Source organism: Akebia trifoliata, chromosome 15, assembly GCF_017979445.1.
Source record: "Akebia trifoliata isolate Shusen 1 chromosome 15, ASM1797944v1, whole genome shotgun sequence".
NCBI lineage: Eukaryota > Viridiplantae > Streptophyta > Magnoliopsida > Ranunculales > Lardizabalaceae > Akebia > Akebia trifoliata.
The window spans coordinates 26,262,988-26,287,486 of record NC_141389.1 but is presented as its reverse complement, the minus strand read 5'-3'; the positions used below and the strand labels follow the sequence as shown (position 1 = coordinate 26,287,486).

General features: G+C 35.3%; 1 protein-coding gene across 4 annotated transcripts; it reads left to right on the top strand.

The window, feature by feature from the left end:
• The first annotated feature begins 226 nt into the window (after positions 1-226).
• On the top strand, positions 227-23,726 carry LOC147384853 (coiled-coil protein). Of its 4 annotated transcripts, XM_086426065.1 has the most exons (25): positions 227-655; positions 1,469-1,636; positions 3,632-3,706; positions 4,230-4,308; positions 9,482-9,546; positions 9,749-9,838; positions 10,622-10,711; positions 10,862-10,948; positions 11,227-11,310; positions 11,904-12,023; positions 12,894-12,925; positions 14,266-14,398; positions 14,561-15,133; positions 16,815-17,356; positions 17,446-17,509; positions 17,584-17,686; positions 17,796-17,959; positions 18,332-18,457; positions 19,061-19,131; positions 19,788-19,850; positions 21,789-21,861; positions 22,588-22,707; positions 22,815-22,892; positions 23,291-23,341; positions 23,447-23,726. In XM_086426065.1, the coding sequence occupies exons 1-25, from the start codon at positions 446-448 to the stop codon at positions 23,558-23,560; spliced, it is 3,375 nt and encodes a 1,124-aa protein (XP_086282191.1). In that variant the 5' UTR covers positions 227-445; the 3' UTR covers positions 23,561-23,726. The 4 variants fall into 4 exon arrangements, with proteins under 4 accessions (XP_086282191.1, XP_086282193.1, XP_086282192.1 ...); XM_086426067.1 differs by lacking the exon at positions 227-655 and having other exon boundaries at positions 1,572-1,636; positions 4,174-4,308; positions 9,487-9,546; XM_086426066.1 differs by lacking the exon at positions 227-655 and having other exon boundaries at positions 1,572-1,636; positions 4,174-4,308.
• The last annotated feature ends 773 nt before the right edge of the window (positions 23,727-24,499 follow it).

Below are 24,499 nucleotides of genomic sequence, written 5' to 3'. Positions count from 1 at the left end.
GTAATTCTTCTGCTCGTACAATTTCTCGTTATAGTGCTCATAGACTCTCTGTGCGCGCCACGTCAAGTGTAAGAGGGTAATTTTGTAAATTAAAGATACATTTAACACACGCGGACTCATACAATTGGTGGATCCCTGATTCTATGAGCACTATAACCAAAAAGTTTGTGAGCAAAATATTTTTTCATTGACGATCTTTACAGGTAGAGAAAGAAGTAAGCAGTTAAAGAATAACATACCGCAACAAAGACTACAATTGCAGACGAAAAAGCAAAGAAAATTCTAAGTTCTAAGTCTCAACTACAATCGGATCTGATTTCTACAGTATTGAAAAAATCGACTCAAATTCCTTCGTGTTTATCCAAGATTCGATTCGAATCCATGAATTTGATTTCGATTGAAATGGAGTTCTTTCTCTCGATTGATCTTGGTGATGTAAGTTGAAATGCAGCCCGATTCGTCTGCATTCGATGGGAGTTTGATCGAGGGCTTCGAGAGGCCCCCTAGGGTTTTGTTCTTTCTTTCTTTACTGTTCGTTCAAGGAGGAGTAGGAGGAGGGATGGATTTATCTAAAGTTGGTGAGAAGATTCTCAGCTCAGTCCGATCTGCTAGATCTCTCGGCCTTCTACCTTCTACTTCTGAAAATCGACCAGAGGTTTGTAAGATCGTTCCTCCTAATTCTTCCATTGTTCTCTGCATTTGTGCAATTTCAATTGTTTAATTCTTTGTGGAACATCGGTTCGTTGTTAGTTCGTAGAAATTTCAATTGATTGGAGACTGAATTATGGCAGAAATTAGGGTTTAAATTGAGTTACTGAATCCGTATGAACTTTTTCATCTGGAATTTTGAGTAATTTCTATTATTTAATTCAACAGCACGAGCTACTTGGTTGATCATATGTGACTACATTCGTCTAAAGTTAACCTAGTTGATACATATAGTAAAAAAATTAATTTTTATTGGAAAAAGGCTGAATTTATTAAATAGAAGTGCCGAAGAACTAGAAAGTATTAAGAGGATGCTGCTAATGAAAGAGAATTTCGGGTATAGAACCATAGCTCAGTTGATTTGACACATTTCAAAGCGACTTTGAGGTCATGGGTTCATGTCCGGCTTACCCATAAAAAATAAAAAAGAGAGAATTTCTCTAAGCCTCAAGAGCCTAGCATGTTGCTTTCACTAATAAATGGTGCAACTTGTTCCCTTTGTGTTTGTTGTTGATTTCTTTGTGATCATTTAAATAAATCAACCACAAATCCAATGGGAGCAAGTTGCACCGTTTATTAAAGGTGCCAACTTTGCTATGTTGGTTTGTGGAGTGTTGAGACCATGACGTGGGTTCAAAGCCTGTTGAACCCATCTTCATCTCTGCTGACCACTAACCCTTGTTTTCTGAGCAGAAGTAAAAATAAATAAAATGAGAAGTGTGAGTTGAGCTGAAAGTCCTCCGGGTTATCTTTTCTATAGGTTCCAGCCCGGGTAGCCGCAGCAGCTGCTGTTGCTCGAGCTCTTGCTGGACTCCCTCCACATCAAAGATTTTCTCTTGCATCAAGTTCTGAAGAATTGGTTTCGATATATGGAAGCAGACCTCGTGGTCAAATAGTTGAGGAACTAGAGGAAGACTTCTATGAAGAGGTTCTACTTTCTTGTTCTTGTTCTTCTTCTTCTTCTTCTTTTTTACATACCTTGCGGTCAATACGCTTAGTTATGTGTCTTACCTTTCACATATTCATTATATCGTTGACTTACTTTAGTGGTATGGTTATGTTTGTTTCATGGAAAGACTTGTGCATATAATGGAATAATTATAATGATGTTAAGCAATTGTTGCATTACAAGACCACAATCAGAAGTTGTCATTTCAATAGGTTAAAAAAGGAAGATACTTCTTGTAGATTGTGCATAACTATCTAAAAGAAGTCTTTTGTCGGGCATATCCCAAACACAACAACTATTTACATATTCTTCTCTAAGCTTCAAAGAACTCTCCGTACCCAACGTTTTCAACTTTGTCATAAATTCTCCCTTCATGTGAGTCCTACGATATATAATTTACATTTAGATGATACAAATACTCCTCATTGGGCTTAGACCCATAGCTCAATTAGTTTGACATATTGCAAAGCAACTTTGAGGTTGTGGGCATAGTCACCAAAATCTGCAACTTATTGAAAAAGTCACGATTAAATCGTGGCATTTTTCTTCACGGATTTAATCATGAATTTTTCATTAAGGGTATGTTTGATTGCACATGGAAAATAGGGTGGAAAATCAATTTCCATGGAAAATGACATTTTTCAAGTGTTTGATTGCACATGGAAATTGAAATTAATTTTCCACCCCAATCAAAAAGTCCACCAAAACATAGATTTCACTTTCCCACCCGTATGGGTGGGAAAGTGAAATCCACCCATATTTTCCATCCATAATTCTTCCCCACTCATATCTTCTTCTTTCCTACCACCACCACCACCACCGCCATTACACTAACCTCGTCGTCGTCGTCATCACCGTCTCCGTCTTTATCATCACCGTCTCCGGCCACCTTCTCTCTCTCTCTCTCTCTCTCTCTCTCTCTCTCTCTCTTCTTCTCCTTCTTCTCCATCCCTCACCTCCTCCACCACCACCACCACGTTTTCCCCCCATCTTCCTCATCATCTTCTTCTTCACTTACCTCTGTCGCCGCCACCATCACCATCACGTTCTCCCTTCTTCTTCCTCACTTACCTCCACCGCCGTCGCCGCCACATCCTCCCCCCTCCCTCTTCCTCCTCATCTTCTCTTCTTCTTTTTTCTCATATTTTTTCCATGATTTTATCTAAGTAAATCAAACAATGGAATTTGATTTTCCAACCCTACCTATTTTCCACCACTATTTTACTTGGAAAGTCACTTTCCATGCAATCAAACATACCCTACGTCTCAACTTTTACAAACTTCACGATTAAATCACAAATGTCACGATTAAATTGAAAAAAAAGATGTCCTTGATGCAGTAATAAGAGAAGATAAAGTATTAGATAATGAGGATGCAAATGAAGATTACACTGATTTTGATCACTTAATGAATCTTAAGTTGCACTCATGATTATCTTTTTATATTTTGAACAATATAAACCTTGATTGTGTTGTAGACTTGAGATTACTTCTTGTAATTTAATTTGGGGATTGGTGATTTGCTAGTATAATTTAACATGGTATTTGATTATATACCATGAGAACAACACCTAGTTGGAACAATTACATGGTCCTAATCATAGCTCAATTTTTTCCCGATTGTTTCCCGATTTTAACGTGTTTTTGACTTTTTTATTTAGCCAACTTATTCCCGAACCCCGACTTAGTGACTTTGGTTGTGGGTTCAAGTCCAGCTTGCCCCTAAAAAAATGCTCCTCATCAATGTTTGGATTGTATTTGAAGATGCATATGCTTTTTCTTTATCCATTTATACTGAAGACTTGATGTTTGTGCCTCCTAAAAATGCCTCGTGGCACAATCTTCTGGGCCCACCAAGAAGTCAATCTTTTAGCCAGTATGCCATGCATTCAGCTCCTGATTCAGTATGTTTCTGCCATGCTCCAAGTCTTGTGAAGTGTTTAACCCGAATCTGTTATTATGCCTTTTATGCAGGATTTTGATCCAGTTAAGCATGTTCTGGATCATATGCCATCTGAAGAAAATGATCTGACCTATTTTGAGAAAAAGGTAATGCTCCAGTTTATTGTAGAGTAGCTCCCTTTCTCATCAAGTTCTATCTATTATCCTCGTGTTGCTGAAGAGCATATTGTTTCTTCTGCCAACTATTTGGGGTTTATGGTGTTTTGATTATTAAAGGTGACATTTTTGGAGCACATCACTTCTGGTTTCTGTGGGGTTTTTTTTTTCATTTTACATTTCCATGGTAACTCACTTTGTTTATCTACACCTTTAGGATCTGTAATTTCAGCACGCATTTATCGACTGTAAACTCAATCCCATCTATTACATTGCATTTTCTCTGGAACCCTATATTTCTTGCAATTTACATGTTAGTTACTTAGTTTCATGCTTGAAGGATATTTATTTTTCCAAACATTTTTAGTATGAACTGCTTTTGATTTTCTCATTTATCTGATTAGTATCTGGTTAGGCATATTCATTTTCAACATTTTGTTGATCTTTTGTCATCACAGATTCCTAAACATTTCCTGGAACTGCTCCATTCAGTTTGTAATGTGCCCTTTTACAGGCCACTCTTAGGCTAGCACAACTGGATAGGATAGCGGAACGTCTTTCACGCCACGTAATGGAGCACCATGAAGAAATGGGTAAGTTTCCTATTGCAAGTAAACCTCCACACTTGTCCATGCACCTACTGTTCAAAGTATTTACACACTGGCATATTATTTTTTGATTAGTATAGATGCAAGACTTACTAAAGAAGAAGAAAATGCGAAGAATTCAAGAAGACCTACCTGATACAGTGCCAAAAACCAAAGCAAACAAAATAATGAAGCAATCCCACCTCTAATATTGCAAGTTTTCCTTACAAATAAGATTCCACCTAAAAAGAAAGTCCTTGTAAAAGAATCCTTAAATTCATCAAACAAGCACAAGAATGCTACGAAGTTGAACAAGGAGTTCTTCAGGGCTTCTTTTGAGGATTTTGTGTTTAGATGGGATCGTCTTTGTAACTTGTAGGATTGCTTCGGTGGCTCTTTTGTTTTTATTTGTTTTTATTTGTTTTTTTCTGTTTTTGTTGCTTCTTGTTTGGGGGCTATCTCAGCCTCCTTTGTTCTCTCCTTTCAACATTTATAAAATTTTATACTTATAAAAAAAATAAAAAAGCACAGGAATGCTACCCTTCCTTAGAAAAACCCAATTATTCCTCTATTCCAAATGCCTCAGCAAATGACAAAAAGATTCAAACTCCATAAAAAGTCATTTCTTTAGTTCTAAAGGCCAAATATTGCCAACTCTGAAAAAGAGACGTGGTTTTGAAAAAGGAGCATGAAATGAAAACAAAAGATACCAGTGGAAGAACAATGGATGGGGAGATGATTGGTAGGTTTACCCAAAAAACAGTAATCGGTAGAAATAGCACCACAAGCTATGATATCTTCGATGTTCAAAGTCCTGTTTACAACGACTGACCCAATTCAAAAATAGCACATTAGTTGGTACTTTTGAACCCCAATCAGAAGGCAAACCAAGTGCTAGAGATTGATAAAATGGTTTCAATGAGAAACTACCATCTCAACTCTTTGATGAAACCCAACAACCTTTCTCCAAAGAAGAGATAGCTGTGCCAAAAGAAGTTGAAGTTCCTCCTAAAACCAAAATCCCAAGAAGCCTCTCCCTCAAACCATGAAATTATGAATAAAAAAATTCTTCTCCAAAGAAGTAAAATACAAGTTTGAAAACTGTGTTTTAAGAGAAGAATTACTACATTCTATATTTTTGATTGGTAAAGATATTTCATTAACGAAAATATGAATAAAAAGGAGGCTAAGACAGCCTACCTACAAGTAAAGAAAAAGCTAGAGTCTAAGATTGACAACATCAACTTCTACTTGAACACATTAAATTTCATTTAAACCAAAACTCCTCGAAGAAGACCTATTTGAAGTCCCACTATGGATACAACTTATGAGAACTTCATGTTGAGTGTGCTCCTTCCCTTTAAAGATTTCACCGTTTCCCTCCTTCCAAATTCCCTAGCATACTGCAAATTAGGTTGAAGACCATAGGATTATTTTCCTATATGAGAAAGTACTAATTTACAAACTTTGAAATTATTCTACAACTGATGGAAAACACCAAGAGGTTTGAAATAATAATAAGAAATGCACTCATACCTTGTCATGGAAATATGTACAAATTGCATGTCTTGAAAGACTTATGTGAAAAGTTGACTTTCCGGGAGCTTTTAATTGTGCAATCATCCACTTCATAAATCAATCTTGCATGTGGGTAAGTAAGTAACTCTCACCGTGAAACGTTTATTTTGAGCAGTGAGGGACTGAGTATTGGCCTTTGGCTCAGATAATTTGGCAACCTCTACCTAAGATACCGAATTCGGTCCCTTCTACACCAAACCGCAAAGTGGTACAGAGTGAACCAGTTTGCAGTATGGTTCGCTCTAGGTCCGTGGAATACAGTGAACCATACACTAACATAGTCACGAACCCAATCATTGCAGTTTGCTGAATTTTTTATAGGATTCTGCTGATTCAATATGACATTCGGACAAACCAAATTGTAAAGATATGACGTATTTACTTGAGAAATTCGATTATGTTTCTTCATGTATAAAAAAGAGAAGCAACTAAATAGACTTTTCATTGTGTTTATGTGTTTTCCTTCTCCTTAAGACATTTTCAATCTTCCTATTAATTTTTTTTTCTCTTCAGTACTAGTCATCATCGATGTAAAACCTAGTTGTCTCTTTTCATCATCTTATAACCACCAACAAATAAGCTTTTTATTTTCTTCATGCTTTTGATTAATATGACAATTAAACTCAACAAGGCAGTAGTTTTTAGATGTGATATATCTTTGGATACGTAAATGTTGATTTCCATTTAGCCCATGAGGTGGCTGCTACGTGTTTAAGTGAAACTTTTATTGAAATGAAGAAAGAAAAGAGCTAAAAGGAGGTTGAGAAGACTTACTTGGACTAGAATAAAAACAATGTTAAACGACAACCTGAAAACTATCGAGAACTACCTGAGCTATTTAAACATACACACTCCCACTTAAACAAAAAGAGCCCTAAAAAATAATCTAAATTCAGGACACCGCTTACATCAAAAGAAAATAAGACCTATGATAGATATAATGACGCCTGAGACAGTTATTCGTCCTTGGAAGAGTCTGCATTCCTCTACATTAGCACTTCTACTAGTATGGTCACAAAACATTTTCTTCTGCAAAAGTTCCCAATTTTTTCAATAATATTTGTAAGTCTCCATGGTGCTTTGGAGGTTGTGGATCTGATTTAGGACAACCTAGATTTGTCTGATTCTAAAGTTGCTCTATTTGGGATGGGTGGTGGGAAAGGCTAATTAGGTGGTGATGAAGTGGAAAGAAAAATTATTGATTTTTTAAAAAAGGAAAAAATGTTTCTAGAATCTCAAATGGCTATATGCTGTAAGAACAAATGCAAAGTTTTGCAATTATGCTATTTTTGAATTAGGGTTTGGGGAAGGTTTAGGGTATTTGGTTAGGAATATGGCTGATATAAAATAGAAAAAATTAGAAAAATGAAGAAGATGAAGGTGATAAAATAGAAGAAGATAGATGATGTTTTGGTTCTCACACTATGATCCAATCATCATAGTCACCAAAGTTGCCAACTTTTTCAAAAAGTCGCGTTTAAATCGTGGTTTTATAGGTTGCAATTAAATCACAAATAAATCATGTTTTAAACGAACTTCGCGATTTAATTTTCCAATTCTTGGAGGATTTTTTCGTAGCTAATTTAACATTACATGATTATTTTTAGAATTTTTGAAACCCAAAAGGACTTTTTAACAATTTAATAAAAAATTAAAGGGTAGTGTTTTAATAAACATAATTTTCTCTAAAACTAAAATTGAACTCAAAACTCAGAAATTATAATAGAGCCCTAATTTTTTCTTTTGTGATTTATTTATTTATTTTTGATAGGTAAATGCTTGGTTAGTACATGAATATTGTTAATTATTAATAGTTAGCATAAGAATTATGGGATCAAGGGGTTTGAACCTAAGACCTGGGAACAACCTCCACAAGTCTTACCACTTAGCTAAGTGGCACTTCTTAAAATAATCTGATAATTTTACTTCCTTGTAGAATCAAGATTGAGGAATAAAATGGGATCACTTTTATGATTTATTCTTATAGTTTAAAATAGGATTTGACAATATACATGATAACACTACTTAGTAGAAAAAATTATATTGTTTTAAAACTATTTCAATTTTTTCCGGTTTTTTTTTTTCCGACTTTTTCCCTTGCCAACTTATTCCTGAACCCCGACTTGGTGACTATGCCAATCACTGGAGAAATCTCAATAAGAGGGCTGTAAAATTCCTTTTATTCTATCAATTGTTAAAAATCAATTACAATAGGTATATATATACATTAGCTCTCATATGTTTGACTCAAAACCTTAATCATAACATAACTTAAACATTGATGCTTTTGATCTTGATATGCAAATCTCGTGTAAAACTGATACCCTACCAATATTTTAACCATAACTTTTTCAAAATACACCGGATTCACAAAATCTTGGACTCATTGGATAGGTAACTCAATAACCTTTCAAATAATACAAATATATATATATATATATATATATTATATGACAAGTTTTGACTATTCAATGTAAGGCGTAAAGACAAATGACGTGAATACTACTTAGACTCAAATTAAACTCCTAAAATAACCCAAAGACAACTAAGACCAAAAATAACGAATTTAAAATAATCTTGACAACGCAAAAGTGATTTAAAAAAAATCTAGACAGAAACAACTAGAAACCTAAATAATTACAAAATTTTCATTAGAATCTATGACTGTTGACTTGATTTGTGTCCTGCGTTAGGATGCCTAAGCTTTAAAAATATTCGAGGCTCCCTTGTCAATCAAGGGAAGATTGCAAAAGTGAGCTATAGATGTCCATCTTCACAATTAGTTCCTACTCTTATGCTTTGTTGGAATCTTCAACACCCAATGGACCGGGAAAAACCTAAAGAATTGAACATGCTCATCACAGACCGAGTCCCTATTTCCTGCTGCACCTGGAATTGCTAAAAGAACACCCATTAAAATTTAGCTCAACAATCCTTCTCTAGGCTTCTTCAAAGATGGATTGGACACTTTTTTAGCATACTTTACACTCAAAAATGGCCTCTAGCAACTATCATGTGTACAAGGAAAAGCCTGCATTATACTATTATTTGAGAATTTTTCTCAAAGCCAAAATGGATTAGCTGTTTTTATTCTTACTTTGCACTAAAAATGGGTTCTAGCAATTATCTAGCGATTATCATGCACCAAGGAGAAACCTGCTTATATAATTATTATGTGATTAGTCAAAAACTAGCAACTTCCGAGTCCGCATGGTCCACACGATACATTTGGATCTACTGGGAAAAGGCCTTGCAGGCCACCCGAAGTCCAACTTCCATTTTATTTTTTCAATGTAAAATTATTTTATTATTCTTTCCATCAATGCTTTTATAATTTGTATTTCAGTCTAACAATTGTTTTCGCGATTATTTCCATCTTTCTTATTATAATGTTATTTTATATTTACTTTAAATATTTTTTTATTTCATTAATTTCACTTTTTTAAAATATATCATAATTCATACCTCAGAAATGGGGTTGAACGAGAATTTCAAAAATTTTACTCCCTTTTATGAGAGTTTAGTAATTTGGATCATCAAGAAGTCAATATTCTGAAAATCTCAACCTTAAATGAGATGTTTGATGCTTATTTTTGGTCAGTGAAGGGGATGCATCTGGTGAGGGAATTGGAGCAGGATTTGAAGGTTGCAAATGTCATTAGCATGGTAAGCAAGGCATGGGGTTGCGTTTCTTTTTACTTTTTTCTTTTCTCACGGGTGGGTTGGATCTGCAGCATGTGGCTGCAATTAAATTAAGATCTGATTTTGCAACTAATTGAATGTTTGTAAAGAAGCTGCTGTCTTTTTCCTGATTGGGTGCTTCGCTGGAGTTACCTTTCATTGTAGTCAATCATGTTGTAATGTGCAGAATGGACGAAGGCATCTAACCTCCTCAATGCACGAGGTTTCACGGGATCTGGTTGTTACTTCTCATGCCAAAAAGAAACAAGCTCTTCTGGTATTTATTTTTTTCCAGAAACCTTAACGACAACAAACTTATACTGGAGATAGTTAAGAATTACCATTTGTGTTGACCCTGTTATTTGTTTCCATGGATTTATTACCTATTTCTCTTGTTATTTTGGTTTGTCTTACACCAGCATCTGTCTAACTCTTGTTTTGCGAACATTTTGATGTATCTAATCTCATATGCCTTTTTCAATTGAAGAATTGTCTTGTATGCTCTTATTTCCACTTTGGCTCATATCATTAGCTTCAATAGGATTTTGATTTTTGGTTTTAACATCTTGTATGTTCATGATACAAAGTTTATTTCAATGATTGTTTGCTGAATCACATGCTTGCATTAGAATTCACTTTGTTCTACACTAACCATTGTTATGTTCTAATTGTTGCACTAAAAGAGGGAAATTTTTTAACCTTTTTTTTGGCTAGGTGAGGAAATTTTAGCATGCTTAAAGTTCTGATTCACTTAAATTTACTGTCTGAACTTCATATAAACAAATTAATATAAAGTATAAACACCAAAGCCTCAGACGCCTCCCACAAGTATATGGAAAATAGGGTCGTTTGTATTTACGTAGGTTATCTCATAACTAATAATTATCCATCTATACGTTTATATTCAAAGGATGGGCATCCAACCTTATTTAGAGTAGATTGTGAGTGTTTTTTCTTAAATGTTTATGCAGATGATCTGCCTGTAAAATATGCTTTGTTCTTGCAAAATTTTCATCATTGTGAGAACTTTAGCTTGATAGAAGGTTGGAACTTGTTGCAGGACATGCTCCCAATTCTGTCAGAACTTCGTCACGCAGTGGACATGCAAGTGTCACTTGAAACCCATATTGAAGAAGGAAATTACTCTAAGGCGGGTTTTGATCTCACCTTTTTTAGTTTTAATTTATATTGGTTGGCATGCTAGCCCCCCAAAAGATTTGGCATATTGCACACTAAAATCCTTTTTTTGATATTTTTTCATTCTATATGTTGAATGCTCATCTTTCGGTTTTTTGCACAGGCATTTCAAGTTTTATCAGAGTATTTGCAGGTTTTGGATAGTTTGTCTGAGCTTTCTGCTATTCAAGAAATGAGCCGTGGTGTAGAGGTGAAATTTCCTCAAATTAATTGTTCAGGAACTCAGTCTGTAAAACCTTATGTACGACTGCAAATGTCTTCTTTTGCCCTATGTCATCTTTCCCTTTATCTGGTTATTTTAAACAGACTCAATTGGAGAAAACTAATCAACAATAAGTTTCTTGACCAGGAGAATGACTATATCTCCTTCTAAATTCTCTGTTCTTTCCCGTGTCCATGTTGGTAGGGTTTTCACTGACCTTATTTATTGATAATCCTAATTTGTCCATTTACTCTTAATTCCTGCAGGTGTGGCTTGCAAGGACACTTCAAAAGCTAGACTCACTTTTATTAGGCGTTTGCCAGGGCTTCAAAGAGGGGAATTATATAAATGTCAGTATATCCATATTTTATTTCTTCCTTTAGGAAAAGTAAATGTATTTGTTTTATTGTAATAACAAAAATACGAGAGGTTAAAGAAGATAATTCCCCATTATATATCTACTGTCATAATTACAATGGATATTGGCAGTATTGGCAGTGAAATAGATTGTTGTTTTCTTTTGATTGGGTATATTTCTCAAGTTCTCATGTTGCTAAATTTATGTGCACCGCAAGTGCGTTTTTTTAAGAGGTTACAATTTTAATGAAGGCTTTTGAAGGAAATGAATGGTAAGGTGTTCGAGGGGAAGAGGAAGAGTTTCCCACTATTATTCTTTGAATCAAAACTATCATGTATAAGTTGTTTGTGGTTCAAAAGATTTTAAAAGGCTTTTCTTTGAGGATCTTACTTTTAAATGGGACTCAATTGAATTTGAGGGAGGCTATGTTAAGTTGTTTAGTCCTTTGTAAGTCCCCTTGACCTCTTAGGACTTTTGTACCTTTATTCATTCATTTTTTCCGTTTGATGCAAAGCTGTAAAAAAAAATGAGCTTCTCTTATGCAAATGTAGGGTTAACATGATCATTTGTTAAAATGTTGTACAGGTGGTTGATGCTTATGCATTAATTGGGGACGTTGCTGGTCTTGCTGAGAAGATACAGAGCTTCTTTATGCAGGAAGTTCTGTCAGAAACTCATTCTGTAATGAAGAATATTGTGCAAGAGGTATATGTTTATTAACTTAATCATGCTTCAGACTAGCACAGATGTATCATTTCAATTGTTTTGCATGTCTAGTGGTAAACCATCACGTTGCTTTTGTTTGTCAGCACTTATGCCTAAAACTTTTATTTGCAGTGGTTGCATGTCTTTCAAATCTCGACATTATTTCCAGAAACTTGTCAGTGAATTTGCCCTTTGAGAGTTCTTGAGTGGTCTTATTTGTCATTAATGTGACACTTAGAACAGTATCATGCTTCTTTTTTCTTAATTTGAGGGTGCATTTGGATGTAATTTCAGAATAGGAACTCCTTGTATATAAAGCATTCTTCTGAGAATGTGTTTTTGATTTATTCATTTCATGAAATGTTGGCCTGATGTTTAAATTTACTTCTGTTTATAATTAAAAATAATTTCTTCTTCTATTGATTATTTTAGCAAAATCTTAATGACCGTCACTGTGATTGTGGTTCTAGACATGATGATGCAGAGACGATGGTGATGATAATGCAATCACATGTTTTTCTACGTCGATGCCATTAGGAAGGCTTCAAAACAAACATTGGAACATTAAAATATTCCTTTCTATATGTGTGTGCTTGGTTTAGGGTTTGTGATGCATGGATGGTTTCTAATTTTTTTTGTTCATGTATCACCATATAAATTCCCTGTCTTCATGGTTTCTTGCTGTTGGTCCTAAGTCAATTTTAGTTACAAAAAACTGAACTTCTATTTTTTTTCATTTTTCATTTTTCTTTTTTTTTTCTCTGCTTTTTATAGCGTACACTCTGTTTTTCTATTATGAAATGTCACTTTCTACCGATAAAAAAAAAATAGAAATATCACTTTCTCAGCTGACTAAATTCACTTTGGCAGGGTCAAGGATTACCTAATATGCAAAAGAGTAGGTATGCCTATTATACCACAACACCCTTTGATTCTTTTATTGATCTACTTAAATTCCTATTATAATGGAATCTGTTTTGGGTCTTGCATGCTGAAAACAAAAGTGCATTTCTCAAAGTTACTGAAAAATGGTGAATCATTTTTGTCGTACTTTTCCTTTGGTTGTTGATTGTAAAGGGTTTTAAGAGGCTCCTGTTTCAGGATATTGTTTTTATGTGGGATTCAATTGTTTTTTATCCTTTTAGCTTGTTTTGCTTCTTGTAAAGCATTTAGTGGATATCATATCCTCTTGGTTGTGTTTCGATTGGGATTCATCCCATTAGTCCAATTATACTTTTTTTTTAAACATGACGGTGAGTTAATTTTGGAGGTTTTGTTGGAGTTCAACAAGACAGATGCTTTCATAAGTAGTCAACCTTTTGTAATTTTCTTTGTAAGACAGAAGAACTTCGTTAGAGGTCGGACTTCAAACTATTAATTTGATAAGAGAGCTTTTATAAGACTCGGGTAGTATCCCAAAACATTTGAAGTCCGGTCCCCCCTCCCCTGTATGAAAGGCAAATTATAGAAATTACTGTTAAAGATAATGTCATCTTCATAAATAAATTCAGTTACATCATTGGTTTCCATAGATAAATTGGTCTTATGTATAATTGTTTTAAATTTTTTAATATTTAATTTTTCCCAAACTGTCCGAATTTTTCCCATTTCCCCCTTGCCAGCTTATTTCAAACCCCAACTTGGTGACTATGGTTGCATTTACGGATGTGCTACTGCTTCTTAAATTTATGAAAGAGTCATTCAATCATAGGAAAAATGCTTTTATTAGCCAAAAACAACTTCAAAATACACAATCTGAGGAGAATCCGGTCTTGATTTCAACCCTACAAGTTGTTTTAATCGAAAACCCTTAGAGGGGTGATTGTTTTTCTATTAATAATCTCCCAAAAGCAAGCAAATGGGGAAAAATGGGGATGGAGACTCTTTTAAACACTTATTATCTCTTTTAAAGCAAAGTATTGCATGAACTAAGACACAAAATACACTCTGGCATCTAGGTTCATAGAGCCAAGAATAATTAAGATGACACATGATTTTTTCATGCTTCTTGTGCCTGGACACTTTTCGGTTTGTCTGATAATTTGTGGTGGCATCCTTAGAGGAAAATTGTGATATGGTTCCTCCTTTGCTTATTTTAGATATTCCCATTTTTGTTAGTGTTCTATATTTATAGAAATTACAGTCTGAAATGGGTTAGTTGAAACATTCTATAGATTTCTGATGTCTAAACAACAATTTAATATTCATATGTTACTTGATTTACTCGCATCTTCTTTTCCAGACTTACCTACAGCGATCTCTGCCTTCAGATTCCGGAATCCAAGTTTAGGCAGTGTTTACTAAGAACACTGGGTGTCCTATTTAAATTGATGTGTTCATATTACGCAATCATGAGCTTTCAGCCTGATAAAAAGGTTAGTAAAACTTCATTATGTTTCACTCTTTTGGGTCAGTTATGCATTCTCCCCCTATTTCTGCTTCAAGTTATGTTTGTTTTCTCGTTGTATTTTTAGCCATAGTTCTTTGGCATTTCCAATGAATTTAGGATCTTTGGAATTTGTGAATCTTTGCTTCAGGACTCGGAGTGTCAGGCATTAAATACAAATCAGAACCTAAATGATATATCTGGGTGTTCAGAAGAGGTTCTACAGATTGATTCAGTATCAAGAGTTTCAGGTGACTTCCAAGCAGAGAATGGCTCTCTATCTGAATCTCTTGACAGAAGGCCAGTTTCATCCCTGGGAAACAAATCAGCCACGAGTACTTCACCTATGAGTGATTTTCCTAGAAACGCTGAATCCAATTCCCCATCAGTCTCTGTGGCAAGGGAGGATGATCCTAGTGCAACATCAAGTAGTGGATCACCGTGGGATCAGTTGAGGAAGGATGCCACAGCATGTGTTTCACTAACATTACAGAGAGGGCGAAGGAACCTTTGGCAACTTACAACTAGCCGTGTATCTGTGTTGCTTTCTTCTTCTGCAGTTTCTTCTACTAGTGTGCACCAATTTTTGAAAAACTACGAAGATTTGAATGTTTTCATGTTGGCTGGAGAAAATTTCTGTGGAGTTGAAGCGGTTGAGTTCAGGCAGAGATTGAAGACTGTTTGTGAAAATTATTTTGCAGCTTTTCATCGGCAAAATATTTACGTACGTCAGCTTAACTCCTCTGATTTCATTGTTAACTACTGCATTTTTTAGAACCATTAAGATTTTATTATTCTTTTGCCTTCACGAATCTTCTGTTGTGCAGCAAGCTCTGAGTGTTATCTACTTATCTCAAACAAGTTTTATAGATCTTTGATTTACTATGATTTTGAGATCTTTTATTTTATATATACTGCAGACTTTTTCTTATTCCAAATGTTGGTAAACTGCACAGAAAATACCACGGAAATTTGAATTTGTCTTGGTTGGTCCAGTGATCACTTTAAACAGTACCTCATCAATAAGACCATCCAAGCCAAAAGATGCCTGTTTGTTTAGTTGACATGAACTCAGAATGATGTTCACCGAACCATAAAGCCCTCCTGCAAACCCACTCCTCTCCATGTCAAATATGACTCCTGATCTTCCAAAAAAAAAAAAAGGAGAAGCAATTCCAAATGTACTGAAAAAATGTGCAGTCCTAGGGCTGTGATCTGGAGTGTCCTTTTTGACGGGCAAATTATTTATTGGAAGAATGGAAGCCCAAAAAGGGAAATACAACCAATTCTAAACCAACTGAAAAAATGTGCAGTCCTAGGGCAGTGATCCGGAGTATCATTTTTGATAGGTAAATGATTTATTAGAAGAATGGGAGAGCCCAAAAAGGAAATACAACCAAGCTGGTCAAGGCACCCCACATAGGCTATACAACAAAGGAAGTAAAAAAAAAAGGAGAGCTATTCAGGACTATTAACAATAGGCTCACATCTAACTAGAAAATCTTCAAAGAAAAGATCTTTACAATCTTCCATTACCAAAGCTCATTGGAATAATAATGCTTTGATCCTCAAAATCAACTTATGAAACTCTTTCTCTTTTCCGTAACAAATATGACAATTCTTTTCTTTCCCAAGGCCCCATAAGATCACAAACCAAAGTAAAGAACAAACAACTTGACCTTGATAGTAGAAAGCCAGAGTGCTCCAGCTGCCATGGACCTTACCCTGCTGGATGACAATCTTCCTTCTTGGTGTCAAGTGGTCCACAGAATAAAGGACATACAACATGGGTGAGCGGATGCATGGCTGATGTGTGCCTGCTCAATTTGATTTGGGGTTGGTGAACAGTGACCTATCCATCACCTAATGACCACAATGGAGTAAAGAATTTGATTTAGTCATTTAGCCATTTAGCAAATAATTTTCTAGAAGAAATAAATACTCAAAAGAATTTTCATGTAAAATCGATTGCAAAATGTACCAAACTGTTAGCTGGATTAGTGAGTTGTTAAAATCTGTGAGTGGTAATACCATAGGCCTGGATAAAACCCCCGCCTTACTCATTTACCTATTTAAAAATATACTTTTTTAAGTGTTACTTTTTTTAATAAATTTTCTTTGCCTCTCATTTTTCCTTCTCTCCCTTGTCAGCTTTCTATTTAAATAGGGGTTAGGTGTTAAAACTTACAGGTCTAAATGTGAATCTAGCGGTTTTACTTCTCATTTCACTTGGACTTGATACGTCTTTGTGTATTTGTCAATCGAACTCAATGTTTAGTGGAAAAAAATGTGCAATTGGATGGATTGCTTTTTATATTTTCATACTAACTGCATACGTCTTATTGCCTCCATAGCACAGTAGAGAAGGTAGCTAGAAATGTGACTAAGATTGTTTTATTGTTCAGGCTCTAAAGATGGTTCTGGAAAAGGAGTCTTGGATAAAAATGTCATCGGACACCATACAAGTAATTAGTTTTGCTGGTCTTGTTGGTGATGGAGCTCCCATAATTGTCCCATCTGAAGGTAGCTCTTCCAAGATTGAGGTGCTTCATTCCAGGAAACCATCTGATCCGGTTGAAAGTGGCAACCAGAAGAATGGATTTGCACAATGGGTTAAAACAGGAAATCCATTTATGTTAAAGCTGAATTATGGCTCCAAAGAACTTCAGAATTCCTCTCCAGTGTTTAGCGAGGGAAGAGTATCTGGAGCAACTGATGATATTTTACACAATGATAGGTTATCTCCAAGAAATAGTGACGTAAATCACGTGAATGGAAATAATTCTGTTTCGGAAGATGAAAATGAGGACCTTCTCGCTGACTTTATTGATGAGGATAGTCAGCTTCCAAGCCGGATTTCTAAACCCACTCATTCAAGAAATAATTCTTCACATTGTAATCAAGAAGATATCACTGCACAAACAGGATCTTCACTTTGTCTTCTAAGGTAAGAAATTATCTAAATCCAGACTTTTGGAACCTTAGATCCCATCATCTTTATATATGCTTTAAGCTGTTTGTGTACATACAAATCAGGTTGATGGACAAATATGCTAGGCTTATACAGAAATTAGAAATAGTCAACGTGGAGTTCTTCAAGGTATGTTCCAATATGTCTTCTTCTTTTTCTTTTCTGTTGATGCTTGAGTTAACACATCAAATATATTGTTACAGGGGATCTGCCAACTATTTGAAGTTTTCTTCCATTTTACATTTGAAACATTTGGTCAGCGGGACACATATTTTAGTGGGAAAGTATTAACAGATTCTCTAACTTGTAAGAGCCATCTCTTTATTAAGTGTCATTTTTGCCGAGTGATTTGAACATTAGTGTTTCTGGGCTAAACTACTATGCTGATTTTTTATTTTTTTCTGGTGGAGCTCAGATCGGCTGAAGGCAGCCTTATCTAGAATCACACAGGATTGTGATCAGTGGATAAAACCCCAGACCATCCCAATATCTTCCTCTTCACCCACATCTGATGTTACACCTACTAGTCCTCCCACTGTAAACTTTGGGCATGTATCGAGTGCTTCATTTGGGCTCAAGGTATTTATGTTCACATTAAAACACTGCGACCTAGACCATTTTCAGTCTGATTATCATTTCTTTTACTTGAAAAGGCAGAAATAATGAAATATTTGCTTGGTAATTTTCAATCTTCAAAATTATTTTGCAGTTTGAGAGAGAAATTCATGTTCTCAATTCATTGAGAATTGTTAAAAACTTCTTGCATAGATTTTGTAATTTTGTTTATTGTGTGATAGTGAAGAGAAACTTTTTAATATTTGGATGTTAAGTTGTCAGGACATCCAGCATCTTTTATTGGAGGATAATTCATTATTTTGTGGTGATTTGATTATTTAGGTGCGCAATTATGTAATATGTAGAATTACTAATATTGTTTTTTTTTGGTCACAGGAGAGATGTGCAGGAGCTGAGACCATATCTCTAGTTTCTCATATATTGCACAGATCTAAATCTCATCTTCAGTCAATGCTTTTGCAAAATAATGCAGCCATGGTTGAAGATTTCTATGCAAATTTGGTGTGTTCCTTGATTAATTACTAGTGGGAAGAAAAAGTACTTAAACTTACGTGAATTACCATTATCTGTTTCTCATAGACATGTTCTAGTCATCCTAGATTTTCCATCTCAACTAGTATGTTAGGCTTGTCACCGACTTGGCCCGGCGTTTCATCAATCAAGATTGGGTTTTAAGAATAGATACTTTAAGAGTTTGGGTTGGGCAGGGCTAGGGTCATTCAATTAGAGGATTTGGCTCAGGCTTCAGAGTCATTTTTGTCTAGGTGGTCGACTAGCCCGCTTTCACTCACCCTCTTTTAGTCTCTCCACAAGCCCAACCCAACTTGCAAAATTGGCCCAAATGCAAGTGGACCAGGCTAGAGAGTCGGACTTGATTAGTAATTCTTCTAAAGGCCCATCCTGGCCTGGTCTATAAGTGGGTCAGGCTTGGACTATATTTTGCTAGGCCCGATTAAATTGACCTATTTAAAGTCGGTCCAGGCCAGGCCCATTGACAGCTCTATGTCAGTATCCACTATGCTTTTAAATTTTTTTCCAAGCACTATACTTCTTTACAAATTCAAGTTATCATAAAACGAAAAAGGAAATTGTGGTTTTTCCCAGGTGGATTCTGTACCAGATCTTGTAGAGCACATTCATAGGACAACTGCAAGATTGCTTCTCCATATCAACGGGTAAATCCATGGTAACCATAACTAGTGTCATTTGACTTTACAAGATATGCTCTATATTGTAAATTTACATAAATAATACATACCAATACAATTCCTATATAAGTGACCTGAATTTACATGTTTCTGTAGAAATTGCTGTTTGTTAACTTACGAATAATGAAACCTTCAGAATTTTGTTTGATTGTTTCAATTTTGCTTAATCACTGTATCTTGTCTTGGTGATAATGCAAATTGAATATCTCAGACCTTAAGATATATTTGGTTGAGCTTATCTGTGTATATGAGTGTGACATACTATTCCAAACGAAATTTGCTGATAAACAAATCACAAAAGGAGATCTGGTCATACCACAGGAAATCTATCATGTCCATTGAATGTGCTTGAATTTCAACCCTTCCTAAGTAGATGTAAGCCGACTTTTGGCTGTCAGGCAAATGATGACTAAAAGAAATTTGATGGTGTACTCAGTCCTGGATATAGTGTAGAAGGGTGTACCGCATCCCGAGGGAAGTAGAAAACCAACTGAAGACAGTATTAGAAGTTCGCACCTTCTAGTCATTTCCTATGTGTTCTTGTAATGTCAGTTTTCATCTTCAATTTGATGACCTGAGCATTATTTGTCTAGTTCATAACTTTGATGGGTAGACTATTCCAGGTATGTGGATCGGATTGCGAATGCTAAATGGGAGCTAAAAGATCTTGGTTTGGAGCACAATGGGTTAGTTTCCTTGGCATTATCATTGTTCTTTTTAATTATTTTGCTGACATCATTTTAGATCTTATCTCATTATCTTTAAGCAATCTTTGATTGATAATGATTGTTCATCTGAGACCATTATCTTATGAAATACTTGATTTAGACTAGTGTTGACTCGATATGTTATGAGGAAAATCTGTTGTGATCTGTGATGAAACTTTCATGGAAACATTAATGTGCATTTTATCATGGTCTTGGATGTGAAGGGAAAATAGCTACTGAACTAGTTTGTTTCAAATGCATGCCATTTCATCTCTTCTTTTTCTGGTAGTCTACTCTCTTCGGTGTTTGAAAATCTGGACTGTTTGACTGCTGCCTAAGCCCAGAACTGAGTCAAGATCACATTTCTTGTCTTCTCAATACGGTTTAACCCATCCAAAACCGACCCAGCTCACTGGATGTATCCATGGTGGAAATTGGGTAGCATGTCTGTTCCAGAGTGTTTTTTTTTTCCTGGGGTGATTGTAAAGGTGAGGATTTATATTGGGTGTTCTATGAGAAGGTTAGGTAGGAGGTTGATTTTATGAGGTCGGTGGTAGCTGCTTGTCATGTTGTAGGGGAAATGCATGTAGGTAAATTTGTGACACCAAACTTGTCTCTGGAGCGGGGTCCCCTTCTCGGGCTAATGCCCCCCTGGGGTATTTACTCAAAGGAACTGGACTCAGTAAGTCCACGGAAGGATAAGTGTTCTTTGCCTCGGCCGTTCTCTACCTTACCGGCTACAGAGCATTTCTATTTTGCTTTTATGTATTTAAAATAACGTGATTGTGATCATTTTCATTTATAATTATGGTTCGTTTTGGTTGTCTGCTACTAGATACAGAATGCCATGAACATTCATTTCAACACTCTATATAGTTGTTTTAGTATTTTGATGACTGGGGTGTTTTCATGCTTATTTTAGCGTCTTATAATGTTTGAATGAGAAATATCAATATTTCATTATTTCCACAATACTCCATTATTGGTTGAATAATGTGTGATTTCCACATTGGTTTGAAATTTTCATCAAGTATTTCCCTTTCCCAAGAGATCGATATATACCAATATTTTAATACCCCGTATGGAAGATCAAAGGGACCAATCTTCGTTTGTTTTCAAAAGAGTGTCAATATGCATCACGAAAATGGAAGGCCCTTGTTACATCGATCTTCTGCTTCTTGCATTGTGAGACAAAAGAGGGAATGAACAGAAATATGAAAGACATCCTTTGTAAAGGAAAAATAATAAAAATAGGATTCTACAATTAAATAGTGATGGTGCAATATATATCTCACCGTATTACAATGAACCCATCTCAAGCCTGTCCTATTTTCTTTCTTCTTTTTGGAAAACAAAAAATCTCCCTTTGGACAGGCAAGTAAATTTGGGGGAGAAATTGGACAAACTTTGAATATTCTATTAGCATCTGCTATTAGAAGGATTTTAAGTTAGTAAGTAAATTATGTTTATTAAGGTCATATTATTGGGTATTTGATGAGTAGAAAAGACTGATGAGTGATTGAGATCAGAGCTTAATATGTGGGGAGAAATAGGGTCTGCTGAAAGTTTGGAATTTTGTACTCTGGATATAGAGCCATCTGGTTTCGTTAGCCACTTTAGCCGAGGTTTATACTATTTTATCTAAGACAAGTCTTAAATTGACTTCAATGTTTATGTCTATAAAAAAAAGTTCATGATTACTTATAGAAAATCCAAGTTTGGGTGGAACTTTTTAGTTTATATGTCTATCCATACATGTACCAGAGTTACTATCTTGTATACCAAAATTTTCTCTTTCATGCTTTGTTCTTAAATATTTTCTGATTTTCCTTGTCATCCTTTCTACTGTATGCTAGAAATTGTGATTAATACAATTGAATTGCAAACCATGTTTGACAATATTTCACACATTGATAGGTATGTTGATTTGTTGTTGGGAGAATTTAAGCATTATAAAACAAGGCTGGCTCATGGGGGAATTCACAAGGAGGTAATGTCTCCTAACACCAGGGACCAACCCATGAATTTCACAATTGTCAAGATTTACTCTTAAGGGTCTTTCTATGTAAATGTTTTTTTTCTCTTCCCCTCTTCAGAAGCTATTTAATTGTGACATTAGTTTTCCCCTTAGATTAGTATTCGATTTAATTGTTGGAGTTCATTCTATGGTGCTGGCATTTTAGAAACTTACCCCCATCATCTAGTTTAATGTATGGATGTTTCCCAGTTTAACTTGCAAACTATCCTTCTATATTACACAAGAAGAACCGTAAAAACCTTGATCATCTCCTTCTGCGAGAGTTTGGTTTCCATGCTAAAAGTAGCACTCCTGATATATGAAATGCATGGGTGACATTTTTTCTGCTCTAGAGTAATTATGATACCCTGATAGTTGATACAAGAGGACTACCGAATGCTGCATGTAAATGTCTACTTTACAATTTCTTCTTTTTTATAACAATTAGTTATGTTTTTTTCTCCTAATATTCTCAGAAAATTTGTTATTTGTAATATTGGGCAGTATCTATCTTAATCTTTGTATGTTTTTGTAAAAAGAATCATATCCTGATTCCTTTCCCTAGTAAACCCATATCCAGTTTCATATCCTATGCTCAGATATTTAAAGCTATGCTACTATCAAAACCAGTTTCCAGTCATCCTAGATTTTCAACGTTTGAATGCATAATTATTGGTAGTCCATTTTCTATTCTACCAGGTTCAAGATCTCCTTTTAGAATATGGAGTTGAAAATGTTTCCGAAACACTTATTGAAGGCCTATCACGAGTAAAGAGGTGTACAGATGAAGGAAGAGCTCTAATGTCTTTAGACCTTCAGGTTTTCTTCTAACTGGGATAGGACTACGATTATTTCTTCTTATTCTTACCTAAATTTCTGTCTTGTGTAACTTGTCAAAATGAGTTGCTGTCTGTTTTTTCATTCAGGTCTTGATCAATGGACTACAACATTTTGTCTCCATAAATGTGAGGCCAAAGTTGCAGACAGTTGAAGCTTTTATCAAGGTAAATATAAAAATAGTTTTGAACTTTAGTGAATATGCTTCTCTGAAAAATAAATATTTATATCTTTAGTATATCATCTGCTCTTATTTTCAAAAAAAAAAAAAATTCTCTTAGATCCTAAAACTGCCTTGAGTGACCAATGTCCAAGACATTTATTCATCTTTGATCATCGTGTTGTAGCCCTCACCCGCGCCCCCCCCACCCAAGTCAACAAAGATTCAGGTTGTATGTATTTCTAGGGCTATGATATATTTAACACTAAAACAATATCACTATAATTAAGTTGTAGCCTTGCTTATATTCTTCTGTTAGAATCTTTATATTTTGCTTCCAAAATATTTTACAAGTGCCCACGTAAATGGACAAACTGACATTATCTTCCTCTCTTTCTAAAACAGGCCTACTATCTTCCAGAAACTGAGTATATCCACTGGGCACGCGCTCATCCGGTAATATAAACGGTTTTTCCGCTTCTTTAGCTCTTATCATATATGATTGGTCTTATTAGATATTGTTGTTTGGATTATCAAGAAACAATGTCTGTTGCCTTGCAGGAATATAGTAAAAGTCAAATTGTAGGGCTGATCAATCTCGTTGCCACTATGAAGAGTTGGAAAAGAAAGACAAGGTTGGAGGTGCTTGAAAAGATTGAATCCAGTAATGTGTAGTTTAGTTACTCATGTATGGTCTGTGTCATATATAGTCTCTTTTATTTGCTTCCCCTCTTTTCTATATTTTTTTTCCTGTATGTGGGTGATGTAAATTGGATAATATTTTGACCTTCCCACATTTATATAGAGTGGACATTTTTTAAGGTTGTATACTTTCCAAATATGCTGGAACGTGTACTATTAATGCCCTTCCATGGCAGTAGATTTGTACCACATCATATATCGAAGGCTTCTTGGTGTCCCAAATTCTTACTCGCCACTATAATATTCAACAAAGAATGTGTTTTGGCTTGTATTTATTTATTTATTATTATTTTTTTCATTTTTTGAGCAAAAAACATTTTATTTAAAGTCAGGAAAATATCAGTTTTGGGGCTGTTTGGAATTCGGAACCATATTTTATGGAATCAAATTATGGAATTTCTTGCTTAAATGAGTTGAGATTTGAGAGATATATGGTTTAGGAAAAGATGTGCTGTGATAGGGCAGGTATTTCCTAGGAGAACTGCAACCTCTGAAATCGTTATTTCTCCTCATCCCAGCCATTCATTCAATTCGAATTAGCAAACTTCCTCATAAAACCGAGTTGAGCACTTCTCCTTCCTGCATTGAATATTAGATTCCAATATTCCAATATTCAAATACTTGACCAACTTTTCTAAGAAAAGTTGAAATGGGAAAACAAATTCACCATGATCAAGAGTTTGGTAGGGCACATTGCACCTAACCCCAAGGGTTGTCCTAGTGGCAAGCCTTGATAAGCTCCTGTGGAAGGGTAGGTCAAATGCTTGAAACCCCACGAAACAATGAATTCCTTGAGGCCACCCTCCCAGGTCCGATTGTAGGTTGTAGGACTTTCCCCGGGGGGGGGGGCGGTCGGTGATCACAATAATGACAGAGTTGGGGAGAAAATAGCTTTAGGCAGAAAAATATTTT